General features: G+C 30.3%; 1 protein-coding gene across 3 annotated transcripts in view; it reads right to left on the bottom strand.

The window, feature by feature from the left end:
- The window catches only part of LOC141451007 (longitudinals lacking protein, isoforms A/B/D/L-like), a 44,090-nt gene that overhangs the window by 13,303 nt on the left and 6,952 nt on the right, over positions 1-23,835 (bottom strand). The window contains exons 7-17 of one of the 3 annotated variants that reach the window (XM_074122011.1): positions 22,452-23,776; positions 21,594-21,769; positions 18,094-20,881; positions 17,108-17,315; positions 16,626-17,010; positions 16,134-16,292; positions 15,831-16,038; positions 10,672-13,387; positions 10,134-10,376; positions 3,179-7,762; positions 685-2,344 (exon numbers count right to left, since the gene is read on the bottom strand). Coding sequence is in view for 1 of the 3 variants with exons in the window: in XM_074122001.1 (XP_073978102.1) it covers positions 20,291-20,473; positions 21,594-21,769; positions 22,452-22,479 (387 nt within the window). In the remaining 2 variants the exon portion in view is untranslated. Of the gene's footprint in view, positions 1-684; positions 2,345-3,178; positions 7,763-10,133; positions 10,377-10,671; positions 13,388-15,830; positions 16,039-16,133; positions 16,293-16,625; positions 17,011-17,107; positions 17,316-17,391; positions 21,770-22,451; positions 23,777-23,835 lie in introns of those variants that run through there. The other 2 variants (XM_074122021.1, XM_074122001.1) reach the window with 2 other exon arrangements.

Here is a 23,835-nt window from a genome sequence, read left to right as displayed (position 1 = left end):
TGTTATACCCACTTATTAACAACATCACTTCTGTAACAAACTGCTTTACAAGACATTCCTCAGACCTCTTCTAACTTACTTCGGATAACAGATTTAAGACATTTCGTGCAAAACGCTTTGCACCTTGCACCTTTGGTTCAACTAGATCGTACAAATCCACAGAGAACTTGGCATACCAAATATTCAAACGCTTACAACTAAAAACAAACGGAGACAACTTATTATTCCATCTTAATCTTTCTTCAGCAATCAAATACCATACATGAGAGCCCATGTCTTTAAGGAGATTGAAATTTAGCTTTAACTAAAGATCTTTAATTGTTCATTTAATACCAAAACCTTTACGGATCAGTACGGTGGAGCTTTAAGTAAGCTGATATTATATATTTGCATATTTGAATTTTGAAATTAAATTAAAATCAAAGGAATTAAGGCTCCAATAAATCAGTGTTCAGAATTTCTTATTCTAATGCAAAAAAAGTAATATATTAAGAAATGGAGAAATTTATATAATTAACTTAAGATAAAGTTCTGGAGTCATAAAAAAAATACTTTTTTTTCAGAAACTTAACACAATATACATCCAATAAAATAAAATAAAAAGTGTGCTAGCATCATTTCAGAAATAATAAAATTCGTTGTTTTTCCTTATTATTAAATATTTAATTGATGTCTGAGTATTACATGTCTTTTAAAATTGCCTTTTAATTTAGCTTGATATGGGCAATAACGACACTTATATTGCGGTTCCTTTCCACATTCACATCTCACATGGTTGTTGAGCGCTGTCTTTGAACGGTACCTTTTTCCACATTTTTCACAGTCATAATTACCTCCTGGAATTTAGAGCAAACGTCAAACAAAAAACAGACAATAATAACTATACCTTCCATTGGTTACAAACAGATTACGGAATAATGTTTCACAATGTGTTTTAAATCAGAAAAAAAGATATGCATCTTACATGAACATAAAAGTATGAGAACATTTATATATTGAGAGAAAATACTCGCGAAACCACTGACTGTTACTTCATTTAGAAGTTCTACAGTACGAAAATGTTTGAAAGTTTTGATTGCTGGGTTTATTTAGCTGCAGTCTTTCAGAAGGAACCTATGTATCATCATACCTTTCTCAGAAATCTGCGCTATTTTCTACATTTCTTTTCTAGTCAAATTTCTCAGACAACTTAAATCAGCATTAAAGAATGAAATTGGCGGGTGAAGTGATAATATCACAGAGTATTAAGTTGTTATTCATTTATTGTGAACATTTTTAACATCTTTTTATTAAATATCAATAATTTGATTGGATACCGCATTTCAAATAACTAAACATAAATAAAAACCTTTCTTCTTAAGTTGCAAATTATTATTTTTTAACAGATAAATGTTGAAACAATCATTAGTTTGATTGCAGCCTGACTCTCCAATAAGATTTTATTTATTTAAGTAAGACACAGGAGTAATAATAACACAATCCAGCTGTCTGCCCTTAGAATTTCTATTCCAAGAGATCTTAACAGCACACTGTTCGATCATGAACAGCGTCTGTAGCAAGAGAATACGGTCTAGAGGCCGGCAGTGCCCTGAGAACACTCAGGGTGCCGCCAATGATCCACAAAAATATTAATAAATTTATATTGTAGTAAATATTTAGAAAAGGTTCCGATCCCTTTCAACAATTCGGCCATGGCTAAGCTAAAATCGTTTAAAAGTACCGATTTTTATTTTGTTTAAGTACTTAAGATAATAATGGAATGAATTACCTGTTTGGAGACAGCCAGAGATATAATTATGAGAGATATATATTGTAATAATGCTGTTTTCAACATTTTCAACATATGCTAACTTGGAGCATTACAATTCATTGAAAATTGAATTAAGCAAAACATTGTTTCAGGTAAAGTATCCATTGTAAATAGTAAAAAATATTAATTGATTCTGGAACTAAGATTCAAAAAAATGTCCATGCTTACAGCAAGATTTAAACTGATGCTGGATTTTCTTGTCAGTAAGCTTAACAAATTTAAAATAACAAAACTAAAAGCAATCAATTTAACAGAATTCATCGATTTACTTCAAGAATTAGATCGACGATTTAATGATCACAATCGCTGTTGATTTTTGTTTTTGATGAAAATAACGTAATTACTTCTCTAAGGTCAGCACAGATCTATGTTTGTTTATTAAATGCCTTTTAAAATTGCCTTTTATTTTAGCTTCATATGGGCAAAAACGACACTTAAATTGAGGTGCCTTTCCACACTCGAATGCCAAATGATTTCGCAGGCCACCCGAGGAAAGATAATTTTTTCCACATTTAAGACAATTGAACACATTACCTGCAATTGTAATAAGGAAATAATCAGTTTTTTAAAATGCAATTTGATGATAAAGATGAAATATAACAAAAAAAAAATATGAACCCTAAACTTACCACCATCACACATAATTTTCTTTAACTCCCAGTTAAGTGTACTTAACTTAAACGATTATATATTTTATATATATATTACCAGACATAATTTTTAATGGCAAAGAAACGGCGATAATTTTTAATGAAGCAATAACTAAGATGAACAGATCTCATCCAATATCATTCTATTATGACAGACTTCTATTAGAAAATTTAAGGAATAAAAATATTCACAAGTTTTTATTCGAATAAATAATTCTATTTTTTTCACCACATTTTCAGAATCAGTTGTACTTGGAAAAACCAAAAAGAAAAGCTTGGATAAAATAGTTTTTAAAAGGTTGCCTTAAGAAACGCTTCATATGGACATTTTAGCTGTGATAGTTTTACACAATCAAATTTCGAATGGCCGACACACACTATTCCAAAAGTAATTTTTACAATTTTGTGGAAAGAAATAATTTTATCGAAAACATTAAACAAAACAAAATGTCAAACAATCATTAAACGAAAGTAAATTTTAAACGAATGGCGATTCAACTAGTTTTAAATGCATTGTCTAAAAAAAACCCCTGCAATTAAAGTCCTTTTAGTTAGGGTAAAGCAAAATAAATTACTTTAGTAATGGCAAGTTGGTCTCACCAAAGGATTTCAACGAGTTAAATGGCAAAATTATTCAAATTATTCCTCTAATCTAAGAATTTATTCCTCTAATACAAAAATGAAATTTACAATTTCAAAGTTTACAGAAGGAACTTACAGGAAAAAAATATATTGACTCCTAAATAAATTTAATTTATTGCTACATTTAATATTTGGTGATGTAAATCATAATACTCAATTGTGAGTATCGAGATCATAACTTTTCTTCTAGGATCGTTGACCATCAACAAGATTTTGTTGAAAAAACTTCAAGTCTCAAGTTTAGAATGTTTTGTAGCTATGTGTACTTTCAAATTGCCTTTGTGTTTAGCTCTATGCGCGCAGTATGGACACTGGAATTGTGGATCCTTGCCGCATTCATAACGTTGGTGCAGATACAATCCTTCTTTATATTTATAACTTTTATTGCAACCTTGACAAGCATGTCTGACACCTGAAAATGGTTTTCTTCAAATCAGTCAATTTAATAGGCTCTTATGTACTAGAAAAAAAAGAAGAAAAAACAGAAATAGAAAAAAAATGGCTAACTGACCTTGAATTGTTTTTTGACTAAATGTTTTTCCAATTACTCGAATAAAATACAAAAAAAATAATCTCGGATTTTCCCCTTGAACCAAAGGAATTTAATCAGTATTCCACTGATGGAAACAGATGTAATACTAAGCTGAAATTTGTATACCCATTTTACTTGCTAACAGAATTGTACCACAGAGCAAAGATACCTCCATATATATGAGTCAGAAGAATTCATTGAATTATGTTCATTTATTTGTCACTTTCTAAGAGAAATTGTATGAGAACAAAGTTTTGAATATAATTTAAAATTCTTTTATTTTTACTTTTTTGTATTTTTACAGACCAGTTTTATAATCAATAATTAAAATAAAAACACTTATTTTTTCTTTTCACATTTAGTTATTTAAACAAACAAAGATTATTTCATTAGTTTGAATGATTCTTCGCTGTTTCCCTGAGTTCAAACATTTATTTCATTGAGGATTCAAATTTTTATAAAATAGGAGAAAATTGACTTAACAATAATTATCCATCCACACACTACTTCAATTTGATGATTTATTTAAAATGATTGAAACAACTTTAAATTTGGCAAACTAAATTATTAACTATTCGATCAACTCTGGAAATGATAAAAAATACAATACTTATCTTAAAATAAAAATAAACTATGTAAAAAGCAGGAAAATTAAATGAATCGACATTAAAAAAATGTTATAATTTTTTTTACAACTGAACAAGAAAGAAACTCTTATATTAATGAACCAACTATTTTTTAATTTATTATTCTTTGTTAAATATTCCAAACTATGTAAGACTTAAGAGAATAGTTTGGCTAATATTCTCAGTAGAGGGCTCAGGAACTGAGGTTCTTTGCCTCATTCATATTTTTTATGTTGATAGGAATTTTTTTTTTATGCAGGAAAATGTAAATAGAGACTTAAATTAAGATGGAATGATGGGGTAGGCGTGGATGCTAGAGACCTGCTAAGAGTGAGGAATTGGAAGGTTGCTGCAATGGTTAGGGGTTGGACTGGCGGAAGCGGATTGAGGAGGCCAAGGCTCCAGTAATGGGGCTGTAGCGCCGATAATAATAAAGGCCAGCTTTGGTTTTGAAATTTCTGCCACATCCAAAGCACTGATGCCTTTTACCTAAACACGTTGTATTGTCAGTCAGAGCTAACAAATACCTACTTGTAACTGCTATCCGTTTCTTATGAAAGAAACACTACCACTTTCACAGCTTATGCAGAAAAATATCTACAATAAAATGATTTCATCTCATCGATTAACAGGGCGACAATAAAATAATATTCAAAACATACGTTTCTGAAACGTTTGATAATAATCCTTAGCCATGCTTTCATGTTTAATGCCAATATGTTTTAGAAGATTACATCTTAGTTTCACTTTATAATCGCAAAATGGGCAGCTGAACTGTGGTTCCTTACCACATTCATACTTTCTATGCTGAAGAAGACCACTTTTATTCTTGTAGCTCTTACCACAATCAACGCAGTAGTGACGACTCTCTGGGAAACAATAAAACGTTAGAACTTATAACACTGCGATAATAATTGTACAACTTAATCTAAAAGTTAAAGAATCAATGATTTATATGTAACTTAGTTGAGTCGTTTTTGACGTAATCGCTATCAGAGTCACTATAAGCCCAGTAGTGCTAATATTGTTTGAGTGTCATCTGTGGTGTGGTACTTACACCGTTCTACAAAACGTGAAAACAGCTTAGTTCTTTGTTAAACGAATAATACTTACCTCTACAAAACGATGATTAATTTCCCCAAAAAAAGATGAAAAAAATGAAATCCGTCAAATGCACAAACATACTCTGAGGAAAAAAAGCAGACCAATTTATTGTATTTTAAACAATGTTAACATAGATAAGCTATAATTACTTTTCTTTTGCTTACAATTACTTATTTTTCCAATAGATGCTAATATTAGACGCAAAATAATTTCATGTAAACTACAATAATAAACAAAATTTAAAAGTAATTTATTTGTTTTCACGCTTCATTATAGTGAAAATGGTAAAATAAAAACTATTACTATAATTGATCATTCACAGCGAAATACAGTAGTTTTTCTCGCTGAAGTAGTGTGATTGTATAATTTAGAATCTTTGAAAATAATTTTTAAAAAACAATAGAAAAGCGGACAGTCCCTACAAGGTAAAAAAAAAAAAAAGAAAAAATGGGATTACTTATCCTAAGTGATAAGCAATCATTCCGCAATGTCAGGAGGCGAAGAAACTATGAACTACGAAAATCTGAAGACAAGACAATGTGTGTTACAGGGTCGGCGGAGACCCTGGACTCACAAAACTCAAATCTCACCTTAGGGCTAATTTCAATACTAAAACAACAGCAACAAGCATAAACAGTTATACTCGCTAATTAAGAGAGGCCCTCTCCACTCTTGACACTTCCGCTTTTATTGTGTTCTATTCTGCAGGACACTTCCGCACACATCCCATTAGGACACGGGTGAGCGAATTCCCAACAGAAGACTTAAAAATTGCTTATGCCTGTTCTTTTATTTTTTTTTTTTACTGGTTCTTAATCAATATGAGAAATACAGGTTAGCAGCCCTTGTATTTACCTTCTTTCATGCCTGCGGTACGTACAATTCATTCATATGGTGCTATTTGGTTGTTTAATATTCTCAAAATGTTTATTAGCTACATGAACCTTCAAGGTTCGTTTTAGTTTGGCCTTGTAAGGGCAAAAAGGGCAAGAAAACTTAGGTTCTTTGCCACATTCATATTTTTTATGCTGATAGAGGCCAGCTTTGTTCTTATAGCTTCTGCTGCATTCAAAGCACTGATGTCTTTTACCTAAACAAAAAATTACAATGTAAATCAAATGGTATATTAAGCATAATGTTATAAAACATTTTATAGTGAGACTTGATACATGGAGCAAAAAAGGAGCGAGTATCTAAAAAAAAAAAGAAAAAAAAAAAAGATTTTTAACAATAAGTGATACCACGAACTACTTTTTTCAAAAACGGAAACAGCATCTTATAAAGTATTTTCCATTTTTTGAAAGAACTTCGAGCAATTTTCTCTGAATTAGGACTATTTCTCGCTCATATCTCTTTTCTACAAGTTCTATTGGAAACATTTTTCCAGCGAAATTTGATTAAGATAATTTCTGGGAGTATATATCCTGGCTCGTACTTTAGAAAAACAACCTGCTGAAGTGAACTGGGGATCTTCTCAGAACTTAGAACGGAAATGAATTGCTCGCGTACACCTTTTATAAACCACGACGAATAGCTTGGTAAAGACGATAAATCAACGCAAAAATAATGGATTCCTGACGAACACAAAAGTTATTAATTAATTATCGTTGGAGGAGGTTAGCGTACTGGATTCTCACGAAGAGAAAAATTTTCCTTGCTTTTTTTTTTTTAAAAAGGATCTTCTTACAGCTCACACTCCGCTGCTGATAGTATTGTTTGTAACGAGAGAACACTGTTCGGAGGCCTGCAGCGCACTGAAAAAAAGCTCTGGGCGCCAATAACCTAGGCGCACCTTAAGAAAAAACAAAATATTAGAACCCCACATCAATTCAAAAAAAGACAAAAAATTATAATAAATGTACCAAATATCATTTAAATATTTTCTTTTTTCCGGCACATCGACGTCTATGGTCATTATTACACTTATACATAATTATCGTATAATCTGTTCTTTGTTTTAAGCCTAAATAAAATAAATACAAATCAATACAGAATTTGTTTCGGAGATAAAGTTCAATGTGCATAATAGCTACCAACAAAATTTTAAAAAAATATATTAAAATATAAAATAAAAAACCAGTCATAAAACCCTTCAAATTATTGTGATTAGGAACTTATTTGAAAGTGAGGAATTGAGTTGAATTCTTGTCAAAAATATGAATAAATAACTATTACATCATAATCTTACAGTCTGAATTTATTATTAAAAAAAAAAAAAAAAATTAAAATTTATAATGCTTTAAACCAATGTGAGCTTTAAGTGATCCTTTCTGTTTACACTTATAAGAACAATAAGGACAATGAAATTGAGGTGGCTTGCCACATTCATATTTTAGATGAAGTTGCAGTCCTTTTCTATATTTGTAACTTCTGCCACAATCACAAACGTAACGTGTTTCTGGAAAAATAAAAACATAAAATATAGTTCCATACTGGTATAATTTCCAAAAATATAGCTTCATATCCGAGCGCCATTACCTCTGAAATTAATACACATTAAATAATATTATTAACCAATAAAATAAATAAATAATAAGTACAGACTTTAATCTTATTATAATTATAAAACAACTGTTATAAAGAAAAGGGTAAAATGAAACCCAACTCAAATATCTTAATGAATAAGGAACGGATTTTTATGTATTTAAAAATGCCAAATATTTAATTAAAATATGCATTTATTTTCGTCAATTATGTGGAAAATATGTGATTTTCTTAAAATATTTTCTGGAATATTTGAGTAAAATGGACATTTTTTTTATGAAAATGGATTTATTTTTTGGGGGGGCAAGTTATAATTATTTATACAAGAAAAGAACATTTTTACAATTATAAATAAGTTTGTGGAAAGGGATATCTGCTCTAACCAAAGCCCGACACAGATCTGTACTCAGAGTAGACTTACTTGATGATGGAGATGTAAGGAAGGCTTGATAGGACGTCCTCTCTTTCTTTCTGTTTTTATTCTCTATGTACGATCCGGTGGCAATATGTTGGGTGACTTGGGAACGTTGAGAGCAAGAAACGCGCTTGACACAAGCTGTGCAGTACAAAATGTCTCCATCACTTCGAAAAGGTTCTGCTGGAAACTCGCGAAGATATTTAGCAACCAGTTGTTTGTTTGAGGCCGATGTTCGTGGCATTTCACCCAAAAAAAGAATACACTAAGTGACCGAACGAAATGAATTGAACACTTCAACGAACGAGCTGAAAGAACAGACAACGTCAGACAACTTCAAAGAACTAACAAGTGCCCGTCACTGTTTAGCAGCATTCTGTGTAAATTACAATAACCATTGTACCCACTGTGATTCACAGCCCTACAGTCTGCGGTTCACAGTTCCTGTCAACCATCTCCCAATTATGAAAATATGCCCAAAATGAAAAATATGAAAAAATATGTACATATTTTGATTGAATATGTAGAAATATTTATTTATTTTAATCAAATATGTATAAATATGAGATAACATCCAAATATGTGGAAATATGTGAAATAAAAGTAGACTCAAACGGCTTAAAAAGTGTCAGTATGAATACTTCTAGTTGAAAAACGTCTGTAAATTGCCTAGAAAAAAATATGTAAATACATACGAATCCGTTCCCTATTAATGAATATTGTATTACTTCTGAATCATAAATTTACTTTACTTTACATCACTTTGTTTTATGGTTAAAATTCAATATCTCAGAAGAAATCTTAAAAATAATATAAATTGAAAAAATAGGAAATTGGGATTGGGCATCTTAGCAATGTCTTCTTGAGAACGAACATTGCTACAAGAAAGACTAGAGGATACTTACATCTCGAATTTTAAGCGATTTAAAAATATTAAAACAAAATTTTGAAATTTGGGCAATATTAAAGAATTATTTATAAAACTTTTTCGATCAGTAACTTTAGCTGTAGTGTTAAAGGCGCCATAGTCTTTTTGTGCTGCAGCAATTGAGTTTCAACATTCCAGGGAAGGAAATGTGAGCCTTGAATATGAGATAAGGTCGAAGAATCCACAGTACCTAGACCCAACTGTTTTAAGAGAAACTTTAGAGACTGATCCTTCTTGTAGTACTAGAAAATTTGCAGCTAGGAATAGCCAGTTGCTCTTCCTATGCATTGAAGAAGAAGATTTGTGGAAAAGATTAAGCAATTCGTGGGATGTAATGCTGAAGGATTGTTGGCTCCCGACCAATGAGAACTATAATCAGTACAATTCTTTTGAGGTCTATGCTCTGTTCTGTAGGTCAGAAAAGAACACTCTTAAGCTAATAGAAAAAAGTTCATCTGCTGCATAATACTTTCTGTTTTTAGCCGAAACCTCCTTTGGACTACAACTTATTTCAATCCATGGCTCATTTAACAGATTCTCTTCCTGGGAGTTTCTAAAGATCAATGTCCAGTGATTAAAAAGTTGTATTTAAAAAGAGAGGACACTGTTGAAGGCCGGCAGGGCACTGAGAGGGAAGCCAGCGTCACTAAGGAAGTAGGCGTACTCTAAATTAAAACAATAATTAAAACGTAAACTTTATTGCAAAAGATCTAACATTTCATTCATCTATTAATATCTTTATTTTTCAGATTCTTTATTATTATATGATAGAGAAACTAAAGTTTAAAAATATATAAAAAAAAAACTATTCTGCAACCACTTGTGTAGCACTTAATAAAGTAAAATCGACCTTAACCAATATATTTGAGCACAAAAACTGGATATTTGATTTAATTATTAACTTATCACTAGTTATGAATAAGAAAAGATCGCAAGTTATACCTCAATAATGAAAAAACTAGTCAGAGATTCTTATTTGTCTCTAGTTAACTTTATTTAATTCTGAAAAAGCTGATGAATGCTTATTGTGCAAGTGCAACTTTAAGGAACTTTTCCGTTTACTCCGAAACTCACAGAATGGACACTTAAACTGAGGCTCTTTTCCACATTCATATTTTTGATGATTATAAATCCCTGGTTTACTCCTGTAAATCCTATTACAACCGCTACATGGGAAAACTTTCTCTGAAAATAAAAATAAAAGTTATTCAGTTATGAATTCCTGAATTTTCAGAATACGAATTTAAATACATATATATAATAGAGGGTGATGTTATTTTACGCGCACAACTACGAATATAATAGTGTCTTCAACTGAAATAATATATTAAACGCAGCAAACAGTGTAACCCATAAATATTAGCTTCAAACTACTTAAAGAAAAACCTTGTAGTTTTGGAATTTGAATCTATTAAGTTCCGTGGTCTATTCAGCCGATTTTTATCCAATTTGAAAATTTAGTAACATACTTAATTCTTACTAATTTTTGAATTGGTACATCAAAGTGAAGCTCCATTGGCCACTCGCACAAAACTGGGATAAAAGGGACAATCTTTTATTATAAAAAGACCAAGTGAGAGCATTCCTACAGCCAGCAGACTGCGCTAGTGATCCGAGGACAGTTCAGAAGTTATTCCAGAACTTAGAATTGCCCCTTTATCCAGTTTTCCTGAGGCACTTTCTGATTCCTTCCAAGAAACTAGAACAATTTTGATTACTCAAATGCTTGTACTTCAAAGAAAGTAAAACAATTTACTTTAAAAAAATAATAAGTCTAGAAATATTTAGAAAATGAAAAATGAACTGCACCTATTCAATTGATTGAAACAAGATGAAAGCAAAAATGCATTTCTAAGAAATTCAAGAATACTCTTTTTATATGAATGATCAATAAAGAATTGGGCAATACAAATCATGTGGTTATTTATTTTTAAACCAGGAAATGGGGGTTCAAATTTGTAAAGAATTTTGGAATTTGATGATCAAGTCACCTCTTATTTAGATGTACACTCCAAGTGAGGAGATGTTATCTCTCAGCAGAAGAATAAGACATGAATGCGCCAGAAAGCTTTGACTTCTTCTAGTTATTGGGAAACAATTTCTTTTCTTTAGAATAAAACCTATTAAATGTCAAGAAACTAAAGCTACTAAGTTTATAATATATGTAGGTTATATAAAATATATAATAGGTTTATATAATATATAGGTAAAATAAATATATAAATAAGGAATCGAAGGATAACTTACCTTCTAATCTCGCCTCATTCTTACTTATTTTTAAGAGTTAAATAAATGAATGGTACTGAATGAAACTGTTATAAACTACAAATATCCATGTACAAAAATGGAGAAAATTATTCAAAACAATGGTTGGAAAAAAAAAATACAAGTACTTTATTAACTACACATTTTGCCCTATTGTTACAGTGCAGATAATAATTCCCTAAAATCATAATCATAGTAATTTTAATTTATTAAACCTGGTGATTTATTAATTTTTAAAGAAACAAATAGAACTAATAAATATCATTACGTACGTATAATAAAAAAACAATTGGTATAGACCGGCTATTTGGAGAGCCCCTATTCAATATAAATAATATTATGACTTAGATTTCTGTCTAGCAGGCTTTTAATTTCAATACAATGATAATGTTTCTGCAGTACTGAAATACAATACAATACCCTGTAATTTCATCGCATAATTATGTCCAACAGTATCTTTCGCAACAATTAGTTAACGTTAATGCATTTTAATTGATTAAATAACACAATAAATAATAATTATAAATAAATTAATAAAAAATGATAAGCTATATCATCTACACTTGAATTTCAAAAGAAAGAACTGAAAACAATAATTTTAAAATGGAATTTTACAATCAATTAATGCCAATTATAGGGAAAATAAATTTTCAGGACTTCGTTAAAATTTGTATACACAGGCGAAACTATTTACTTTAAACTGCACAATAATCCTTTAATTATAATGAGAAAACAATATCTAAATAAATTTAAGTCACGAAAATAAATTTTGTAATAAATTAACCAATAATAAGTACGCTTAACATTTCTGACTTAGGACAGAACAACTCAAAACAAGTCCGAAGTTACTATCACCAATACGGATCTTCTGTAACGTTACTCTCCGGTTTAATCTATTGAACAGAGCACGTACTCAATGTTCACAATAAAGCTCCAAAGCTGCTGATGGGAGCTTCTGACTAGCTTAACGCTATTTTGAGGAATCTCAACCTCGCAACATAGAGGATGTGCAACCATGTCTATTCCTCATTCCACCAAAACCAGCAATGAGAACCATCCAACATACTTAGCAGACTCACGTCTTCTGAGCCTGTAGTGGCAGTCAGGTAACATGGTATATTTTATATTGAACAATTTAAATTTAAATAGGTGTTTGGATGTTGTTACAATGTTCGCTGTTAAGAAGCGATTGGCGAATGCTAAAAAAATAATTTTGTATCGAAAAGAACAACCTTCCAAAAACATCACAGCTCTCCTTTCTAGTTCCTGAAGAACACAACAGGCGCTTAAAATGTTAAATAAATACATTACTTTCAAAAGAAATTGACTTTTTATCCTCGCGAACAAATTTTACAATAGCTAATTACATTTACACATATTTGACAATAATATTTAAAGCGTCTACATTGATTAGGATAAAAAAATTCATACATATTCTGAAAGAATATCCAAATCCCCATGTTGGAAGATTCTCTTCAAATTGAATTTGCAATGAGACTGTACTAAAACTCAATTCTTGCAAACAAATAATTTCAATTTTCCATTAGAAATTTTGGAGATTCACACAAAATGAAATAATAATAAATCACAATATAAGATTAGCACTTAATAAGAGAAACTAGATTCGCCAATGCAAAGATCGCTAATACTATTCCAGAGAAGATTTTTATAAATTACTATAATTATGTTTTACCTGTTCAATTTTTTTTTTTTTTTTTATAAGTAAAAGTACCATTAAGCGTTGAAAATACATCAAAGTGCAAAATGTTTAAGCGCAAAATGAGACTGTAAAGAACTTTTTCGTTTAGCTCTGTAAGGACAATTCGGGCATTGGAACTGAGGTTCCTTTCCGCATTCATATTTACGATGTAAAGATAGACCACGTTGATATTTGTAAGACTTTCCACAAGTAAGGCATGTATGTCTCGTATCTATAAATAACAGAAAAAAAAGAAAGATAAAAAAACATTAGTTAACTAGACGATTATCTGGGCAAAAAAGAAAAAGAAAACATTCTAAACATAAATAAGATTGTAGATTATTGTTAATGGTTTTGGTGAGTGATTCATTAATCCATAAGAAAGAGAGAACAAATAAGAAGCTTGGCGAAAGTAAAAATAAAAAGGACTTTAAAATAGGCGTTTTTGCCTTTAGAAACAACAAAGTCTAGAAAACAGAAATGTGATTCATACAAATATACTTAAAAACCTGTGCGTTTTCATCATATGGATACAATAGATAAAATGCCAAAAGAAATGTTAGGATTCAATCAAATAATGATGATATTAACTGAAAATAGTACTATATTTTCAATCAACATCTTGTTTCACATCTTAAATGGAGGAAATTAGGAATTAAAATTAATCACTAAAAAAAAATACACAGAGCAATTTAAATCAATCAATATTATTATATTTTAATTCAATACAATTCTGTCCTAAAATTAAAACATACTAATAGATACACACCTTTTATGTTTTACACTTATGGGGCAGAATTCAGATTAAAAAAAAAATAAACTAAAATCAAGAAATGACGCATCAACTTAATACGTGTTGAATGCATTGACTTAAGCTTATCTTCTAACTTAAATGCTCCACTATTAACAAAAAATAATATGAATAATATAATAAAAGAAATAAATCTCTAATTCGACACTAAGTAAAGTGATTGCCAATTTTTTCTTCACACGTTAGTCAAATACCGATTAGATGTTACGAACGGTGGCGCAAACACACAGTAACACAAAGTACTATACCACTAGATGAGGTTATCTTAAGAGGATTTCAGAGAGAGCGTGTGAGATGAGTGGCAGAGGGAGGGAGATAAGTATCTAGATTAAATTTAAGATAAAATAGATAAAATCAGAAAGCACAATAAATTTAAGAAGGCAAAAACAGAAATAATTCTAAATATAGTTTACTCCATTACCGTTTAAGGGATATTGCTAAGTTTAAATTTTTTAAGGGATTTTTAATTTTTTTTGTAGCCCTTTTCAACGATTTAATAAAATCAAGGTCGGAACTATGTGCTTCGCTCTATTCCTCACCTATTTGATTTAAACTAATGTTAAACACTGTCTGAAAAAATTGGCGATTATTTCACTTAATTCAAAATAGAGCACATAAAACACTAATTCAAGTTAAGACATACATTAACGAAAATGAATCTGCCAAATCTGAATGACTAAACTTAGTTAATATATAAAAAGATTATTAAATATTTCTAAATCTATAAAAATATTTTCCCAGATCAGTGCATGAAAATATGATCTTTCGATGCAATTTTCTTTTTTTTTAAATCTAGGTGCTCAATGGTTACTGAAGCTCCTTAGCTCAGGCTTGTCTTGTTTACAAGAGTATTGCGCATACACATAATTTAACGTGATCTGGAACTGAATTTAAATGTATTAGCATAACTATGGTGTATGAACTATAATTACAGGTGTTGTCCAAGTGGCTGCCATTGGATACAATGATATCTTTATGGGTCATTTTTTGTAATTGCTAAAAGATTTGCTAAAGCACAATAAATGACAAAAAGTAAGCAGGCATCAGGAATTAAAATTGTTTTGAAAGGTCACCCAGAAGCATCTGCTTCTATGAAGTTTGCGGTTATCCGTTACCACCAAATACGTAGTAAACCACTTTTTATACTTGATGAAGCAGTATATCAGTCATGCCATCATCATTAAATTGTGAAAGCTAACTTACCTTAAAATAACGATTAATATAACCTGGTTCCAAAAATGTATTACAAGCTTACCCCGTAGATCGCCGAAATGCAGTGAACACAAGAATTTTAATTCATATGGCCCCACCACTAAAATTTGTAACTCACGGTCACCAAATAATAAAACTGGAAAAAGAGTTTTAATCTGCGAGAACAGACCGTCCACTAAACGTTTTTTGTTTATACGCGTCAATATCTACGATAATTTGGCCCCTGGAGTCTTTTTTTACTGCACTACCCACCTGTAGACAGTAATTTCACATCACCTACAGCACTGTCCACCATTTGACGGTAAGTTTCATTGAAGAAAATGCAACAGGATTGGAACCCCAGGAGCTATTCCCTCCTTTCTTTTTTCTTATTATGAACAAACTTCTCCTAGAACAGGTATTCCAGGATAACTCAATAAGTAAATGTTTAACTAACTAGTACATTTACGAGATACTACTTTTTATTGACAGAACAAAATTACGGATTTTCAATGACATATTCAGTTGAATACGACTACTGCTCCAGGATTTGCGAAGTGAAAATGAAGTAGTAAGCAAGTCAATCTTTTAAATCATCCATCAAAACTAATTCTAAATAAATTTTAATTTGGTGTATATTTGAATAAAATAAAAAGCTATAATTAGTACATACTCAATCAGTGAAATCCTTGTTATTTACATTCCGCTTAGATCGGAGTGCTTAAGAGCTAAATGGCTATTTAAACTGCTTTTCTGTTTTGCTTTATATGGACATTTAGAGCATTCAAACTTTGGCTCTTTGTCGCATTCATATTTGCGATGTCTATTAAGATTTGCCTTGTATCTATATGACTTTCCACATTGACAAAAAAATCTCTTTTCTGAAATTAAAGAAAATATATGTATTAGTAAAATTGCAAATAAAAACTGCAGGGTTGCAAAAAGTAAAGATATAATACAAAAAATTAAAACGTACTGAGCAAAAGCACAGTAAAAATTAAAACCTCATATCAGCTGACCAAGAAAAAGTAATCCTTATTTAACGGCAACTATTTTTGAATCCAGAATGAAGGTTTTTTTAATTATCCAAAAAAATGCTGTGGCTGCCCAGAATTGATGAACATCACAATTAAATCTGCCAATAATTTCAAATTTAAATGCTAAATGGTTTTATTTCTGATTCAAGCAAAGCTCAAAATAAAACTATTATCTTCCATAAAAATGTGTTTTATTTACAAACAAATCGCTCGGTAAACAATATTTAATGAGTAAAAATCATTGTAAAACGTAAAGTCCAAGATGGTAGGTGATATGAATCAATGAGAATGTACTGAGCAAGAGTATTTTTCTGAGAAGTGCCAGACAATATTAGAGCTTTCAGAACATCAAGCCCCTTTAGTCTGGGCCACTTTGAACATATATTCTACATAGTTGATCTAAGTACTTAGTTTTAATCAATGTTTCACACCTATGTGAGAAATTAGTGAACACTTTCGCTTGGCTTTATAAGGACATTGTGGGCATTTAAAGCTGGCTTCTTTACCACATTCAAACCTGCGGTGATTATAAAGAGCTCCCCTATGTTTGTAGGTCTTTCCACAAGTACAAGGATATCGTGCATCTGAAAGGAAAAAAAAAAAAACTAAATTGTTATATGAAGAATAAATAATAAACCAATAACGAATTTGGGATGATGTTCTACATCAGTTTCTTCAGCCTCCGATAATGCTTTTGCTTTTATTTTCTTTTCAAAAGCCCAACTGCTTTGTTCTTTACTAATCACACTTTGTAAGCTGGTCAAAATTATATAAGGCACTTGATATTGGTCCCAGCCTCGCTACTATAACATCTTCCTAGAAATAGGAGATTAAATTAAATGCATACCATCAATAAAATTAAACCAAAAATCGAGGAAAATTCATGAAGAGGGCAATTTAATTTATTTTTTACTTTTTTAAGTTTAATCTACCCTAAAAAATGTTGTTGAGTAGTGAATGTTTAAGTCCTATATGATTATTCAATGTAAATTTCCTTTTAGCCTTATATGGACAAACTGGACAATTAAATGTTGGTTCCTTGCCGCATTCAAATTTGCGATGATTATAAAGATTAGGTTTGTGTTTATAAGACTTTCCACAGGAACAAATAAATCTTTTATCTGAAACAGAGATTGCAAATCGGAAATTATTAACTGCTAAGATACAAAAAAAGGAAATCAAATATGCGATCAAATGTTTAGAGTGTAAACATCTTAACTGAGTAGTGAATTTTTTTTTTTCTTCGATACCTTAAGTTATTTTATTTTGCTTCATTAGCAACATTGGAGGATTAGGGTAAAAGTCAATAGTTTTCTTTCAGACAATAAAGAATATTGGTAAGAGGATAATAGGTGATGTGGATACAACATGATGGAACAAGAATTTCCAACATTACGAATCTAAAAGCAATGACTTCCGAATGAAATAGCAAGCTATAAAGAGAAGAAAAACAACAACATATTTTTCTTCATATTACTCTTCGTCTCCTTATTATTGGTAGGTTTGTAATGAAAATTTTCTAAAAATTACTCATTCTAAAAACATTATTTTATAATTCTTTTGAAAACACACAAAATTTTGAATGAATGTTTGAAGAAGGTAATTATGCCTTATGAGGCACATTCATGAGCTATCTAAACATCTATGAGAGGTGATTTCAATTCTGCTTACTCAAATAAAGACGCATCACTCCTTAATAAGAAAGGTAAGTTAACTTATATTTAGAATAACTAATAACTAGCCTAACTAGTTTGGTTGAATCAAGACGCTTCTTATCAAAAATTAAACTAGATTTACTATCCAGTTCGGCTTCCAACACAACCACACACAATTTTCGGGCTTTAGTTTATTAAAGTAAATATTCCGTTAATACTATTTACTTAAATAATGAAGTATTACAATTTAGTGAATTTTTTTTAAACTATATTCCAGTAGGTTTGAAGTGTTTAAGAACAAAATGACTGTTCAAATTGCATTTCTGTTTAGCTCTATAAGGACATTTAGTGCATTCAAACATTGGCTCCTTGCCACACTCAAATTTGCGATGTTTATAAAGATTAGGTTTGTGTTTATAAGACTTTCCACAGGAACAAATAAATCTTTTATCTGAAACAGAGATTGCAAATCGGAAATTATTAACTGCTAAGATAAAAAAAAAGGAAATCAAATATGCGATCAAATGTTTAGAGTGTAAACATCTTAACTGAGTTGTGAATATTTTTTTTCTTCGATACCTTAAGTTATTTTATTTTGCTTCATTAGCAACATCGGAGGATTAGGGTAAAAGTCAATAGTTGTCTTTTAGAGAATAATGAATATTGGTAAGAGGATAATAGGTGATGTGGATACAACATGATGGAACAAGAATTTCCAACATTACGAATCTAAAAGCAATGACTTCCGAATGAAATAGCAAGCTATAAAGAGAAGAAAAACAACAACATATTTTTCTTCATATTACTCTTCGTCTCCTTATTATTGGTAGGTTTGTAATGCAAATTTTCTAAAAATTACTCATTCTAAAACCATTATTTTACAATTCTTTTGAAAACACACAAAATTTTGAATGAATGTTTGAAGAATGTAATTATGCCTTATGAGGCACATTCATGAGCTATCTAAACATCTATGAGAGCTGATTTCAATTCTGCTTACTCAAATATAGACGCATCACTCCTTTATAAGAAAGGTAAGTGAACTTATATTTAGAATAACTAATCACTAGCCTAACTAGTTTGGTTGAATCAAGACGCTTCTTATCAAAAATTAAACTAGATTTACTATCCAGTTCGCCTTCCAACACAACCACACACAATTTTCGGGCTTTAGTTTATTAAAGTAAATATTCCGTTAATACTATTTACTTAAATAATGAAGTATTACAATTTAGTGAATTTTTTTTAAACTATAGTAGGTTTGAAGTGTTTAAGAACAATATGACTGTTCAAATTGCCTTTCTGTTTAGCTCTATAAGGACATTTAGTGCATTCAAACATTGGCTCCTTGCCACACTCATACTTGCGATGATTATATAGATTCCGTTTGTGTTTATATGATTTTCCACAGGTACAAGTAAAACGCTGATCTGAAACATAGATTGTAAAGAAAAATTATTATGGATCAAACAAAATAAACAAAAAAATTGAATAAACTCTATAATTACCAAGTTTTTAGATTTATATATTATATACTTTCTTCAGTTTGTCGTACCAAGATTGCTTAGTGATTAAGAGGAATACTTAAAGCTGTGTGCATTGCGGCCTGGCTTAGCTTCAAAGATTTGTTCTTTGAATTTTAATTGAAGATTTAATAAAAGATATTTATTGCAAGTATCCAGCCTCTGTCCTTGAAGTTCAGGGATTGATTGGCCACCAATGATTAAAAAAAAGTTTTCAAAACTCTAAAACATTTGGCACTATGCTATTGGATTCAGTCACTTACATACATAACTGATATTTTCATTAATAAAATAAACCAACTGTTGTAAATTAATCAAAAAAGGAAAATAAATTGAAAAAACAATTTAATAAGATGAAACAAAACAACACCGATGAATCTGTAAGCTAAAGGTGACGCTCAAGAAATCGGGAAGCCTGATGTTGTATATTTAAATCATAAAAATTCTGTTATTTTTGTAATGTTTATTATCTATATTAAGGATAAACTGATAAGTATGTGAAAATTCTCTATATAATAGACAAAATATCGCATCAAGTTCAGACAATAAATTCACACATGTCTCTTGTGTACCAGAATAAAGGACCTCCTCCCAGTAATCGAAATGCCCAAGTCTACACTCCTACACTTCAAAGGCATAAACCATACATTAACAAACTAAACATGCACGCCGCCATGTCCAACTCCCTACAGCAATCCCGATGAGAGTGCGGCCTCTGTAAACATTTAAGCATGATACCAACTCACGTTTCCAGCAGCAATTAGAAACTTAAGTCAACCAATGCTAGTTGACGTAGAGATACTCAAAGCGCACCAAGTGGTTTCTTATTCAGTTGAAACAAAATAATCATTTTCTTCATAAGTTTATTAAAACAAAAAGAAATACTACAAAAACCTATCCATCCAAATTACAGAACTTTTACAATTTATATTTTAAAGTGTACGCAAGCAAAATGACGCTGCAAAGTGCCTTTTTGCTTAGCTTTATAGGGACATTTAGAGCATTCAAACGTTGGTTCCTTGCCACATTCAAATTTGCGATGTTTATAAAGGGTCCGTTTGTATTTATAAGATCTTCCACAATGACAAGAAAATCGTAGACCTGGAATAAAAAAAAAAACACAATGAAAATGATTGAAATTTGTAAATTTTCAAATATCAGTGAGTGAATTTTCTTTCTCATATTAATTTTGCACGTTTAGTAAAATTATTTCATATTTATAGTAATATTTTTATTTTAATGTAACCCTGATTTTGTTGTTCTTTTCAGTCTCTTCTATTCAGTAAATGTCTGCAGGCTCCATGTTAACTGAGTCAATGTAACTGTTCTAAAGGGGAGTAATTTTGTAAAGGTATCTTAGGCTTGAAAAGAATTTTTCTCTCACATCAAAGTTTAGTTTAAATTTTTTATAAGTATAAACCAGAATAGGGATTAACAAAATGCTTATATTTGCAGGCTCAAAAGCCGTTGTCTACAGAATAAACTTTTTATCTATTCTAACACCACTTTCTAAAAAAAAAAAAAGAAAAAGAAAATATATATACTGAGAATCCAGTTCAAAAACAAAGGTTGCAAAGAGAAATTATTATAATAGAATAAACAATTTTAATAATTTACAGAAATACAGAATACAGTGTTCGGAGGCTGACAGTGCACTAAAAAAAAGACTTCGGCCAATAAACCTCAGTTGCTATCGCGTCTTAATTAAAAAATAAAACAGACATACAAGAATTAATTTGAGAAATAATCAGTTATTATACTTTTCATTTTGTAGAGCTTGTCCGTACTTTTGGCGAACGCCATATTCAGTGACTGTCTTGGTTATTATCAATGTGAGCATAGTAATCATGCACTCGTCTACCTTAATCGCAAATCAAGACATAATGAAATGTGAATTAGTCCACATCAGGGGTAACTGTCACTGATACGCCATTTGAATAAATAAGTTATTTATTTAATTTTCTTAATTTAAAACGCGTTAACATCTAAAGACATAGGCGTCCGAAGCTTTTTTCAGTGCACTGCCAGATTGTGTTCATTCTAATTACAATTTTAGTTGCTCTACGGTCTCCTCTGTTTTAAAATATGCTATAAAACAAACATAATTTTTTTAATAAAGTATTGAGTGTTTCTTCCAATAACATCATCTACTTTGAAGGCACAAATCAAAGACAATTAAAACCAATTGTATGTAATTAGCAATTTTTAAAATTTATATTACACTAGTTTTGAAATGCCTGACAGTCATATGAGTCTTCAAATTCCATTTAAATTTAGCTCTAAAAGGACATTCAGAGCATTCAAACATTGGTTGCTTGCCACATTCAAATTTGTGATGATTATAAAGGGTCCGTTTGTGTTTATAAGATCTTCCACAATGACAAGAAAATCGTAGACCTGGAATTAAAAAAAAAACACAATGAAAATTATTAAAATTTGTCAATTTTCAAATATCAGTGAGTGAATTTTCTTTCTCATATTAATTTTGCACGTTTAGTAAAATTAGTTCATATTTATAGTAATATTTTTATTTTAATGTAACCCTGATTTTGTTGTTCTTTTCAGTCTCTTCTATTCAGTAAATGTCTGCATGCTCCATGTTAACTGAGTCAATGTAACTGTTCTCTTCCAGAGATTCTGGCGTTCCTGTGGATTGGCCTACTTGTCTTTTATCACTTCCTTATACTTACAACTCCAGGTTACATTAAAATGATTGGCAATAAACATAACGGTGTTTGCATAAAGGTGTAAGCAATTTTTATCTCTCTACAAGACCAAAAGGTATCAAGCTATATTTAACTACTGGTGTTTTAAGTGAGATGAAAAAAAAAAAATTATAAATTGTATTTGTCGCATTTTCACCAAACATAAATAAAAGTAATTTAAAAAAGTCACAGTAAATAGTGTATTTCAGGAAAACGTACATACAAGATATAAAATTTACTCAACTGATTGTCCCACAAACATTACTGAAAAAATAAAAAGGTAGCAATAATAATAGTGAAATTTTCACAATTAACATTTTCGTGTTTGCAAGCAGTATGAGTCTACAAATAAAAAAAAAAGGAGAGATTATTACATGAAAATTGTTTAAAATTTGGATTCATCCAAATTAAGATGTCTGCGGGCAAAGTGGCTATTTAGATTGCCTTTTTGTTTAGCTTTATAAGGGCACATAGAGCATTCAAACGTTGCTTCTTTGCCACACTCAAATTTACGATGATTATAAAGATTTGGTTTGTATTTATAAGACTTTCCACAGATACAAGAAAATCGTGGTTCTGGAAAAAAAGTGCAGTACGAAATTAATGACAAAAAATATTTTTTAAAAATAAAACAATAAATATGCAAGAAATATAATTCAAAATTACTGGAGCAACATATTTTAGAGTAGAAATTTAAGCAGTCTAAAAGTGTAAATAATTTTTGTATACTTAGGACTAGTAATACTCATTGAACTCAATTGAATGTTAGCCATCTTTTCGGGCCTAGACAGTAAAAAATATTTGATGTAAGGGGAGTTATTTTGTAAAGGAATCTTAGGCTTGAAAAGAATTTTTCTCTCACATAAAAGCTTAGTTTAAATTTTTTATAAGTATAAACCAGAATAGGGATTAACAAAATGCTTATATTTGCAGGCTCAAAAGCCGTTGTCTACAGAATAAACTATTTATCTATTCTAACACCACTTTCTAAAAAGAAAAAGAAAATATATATACTGAGAATCCAGTTCAAAAACAAAGGTTGCAAAGAGAAATTATTATAATAGAATAAACAATTTTAATAATTTACAGTAATATAGAATACAGTGTTCGGAGGCTGGCAGTGCACCCAAAAAAGCTTCGGCCAATCATGCACTCGTCTACCTTAATCGCAAATCAAGACTTAATGAAATGTGAATTAGTCCACATCAGGCGTAACTGTCGCTGATACGCCACACAGGAAAGAATAAGTTATTTATTTAATTTTCTTAATTTAAAACGCGTTAACATCTAAAGACATAGGCGTCCGGAGCTATTTTCAGTGCACTGCCAGATTGTGTTCATTCTAATTACAATTTTAGTTGACTCTATGGTCTCCTCTGTTTTAAAATATACTATAAAACGAACATAATTTTTTAATTAAGTATTGCGTGTTTCATCCAATAACATCATCTACTTTGAAGATACAAATCAAAGACAATTAAAATTAATTGTATATAATTAGCAATTTTTAAAATTTATATTACGCTAGATTTAAAATGTCTGACAGCCATATGAGCCTTCAAATTCCCTTTCAATTTAGCTCTATAAGGACATTCAGAGCATTCAAACATTGGTTGCTTGCCACATTCAAATTTGCGATGATTATTAAGGTTCTGTTTGTATTTATAAGATTTTCCACAATTACAAGAAAATCGTAGACCTGAAACAAAGAAATATTATGAATAATAGAAATATTAAAAATGAATTAATTATTAAAAA

The sequence above is a fragment of the Rhodnius prolixus genome, unplaced genomic scaffold, assembly GCF_049639745.1.
Source record: "Rhodnius prolixus isolate KJV_2025 unplaced genomic scaffold, Rpr scaffold_1, whole genome shotgun sequence".
NCBI classification, from domain to species: domain Eukaryota; kingdom Metazoa; phylum Arthropoda; class Insecta; order Hemiptera; family Reduviidae; genus Rhodnius; species Rhodnius prolixus.
This window is presented reverse-complemented; position numbering and strand designations above follow the sequence as displayed.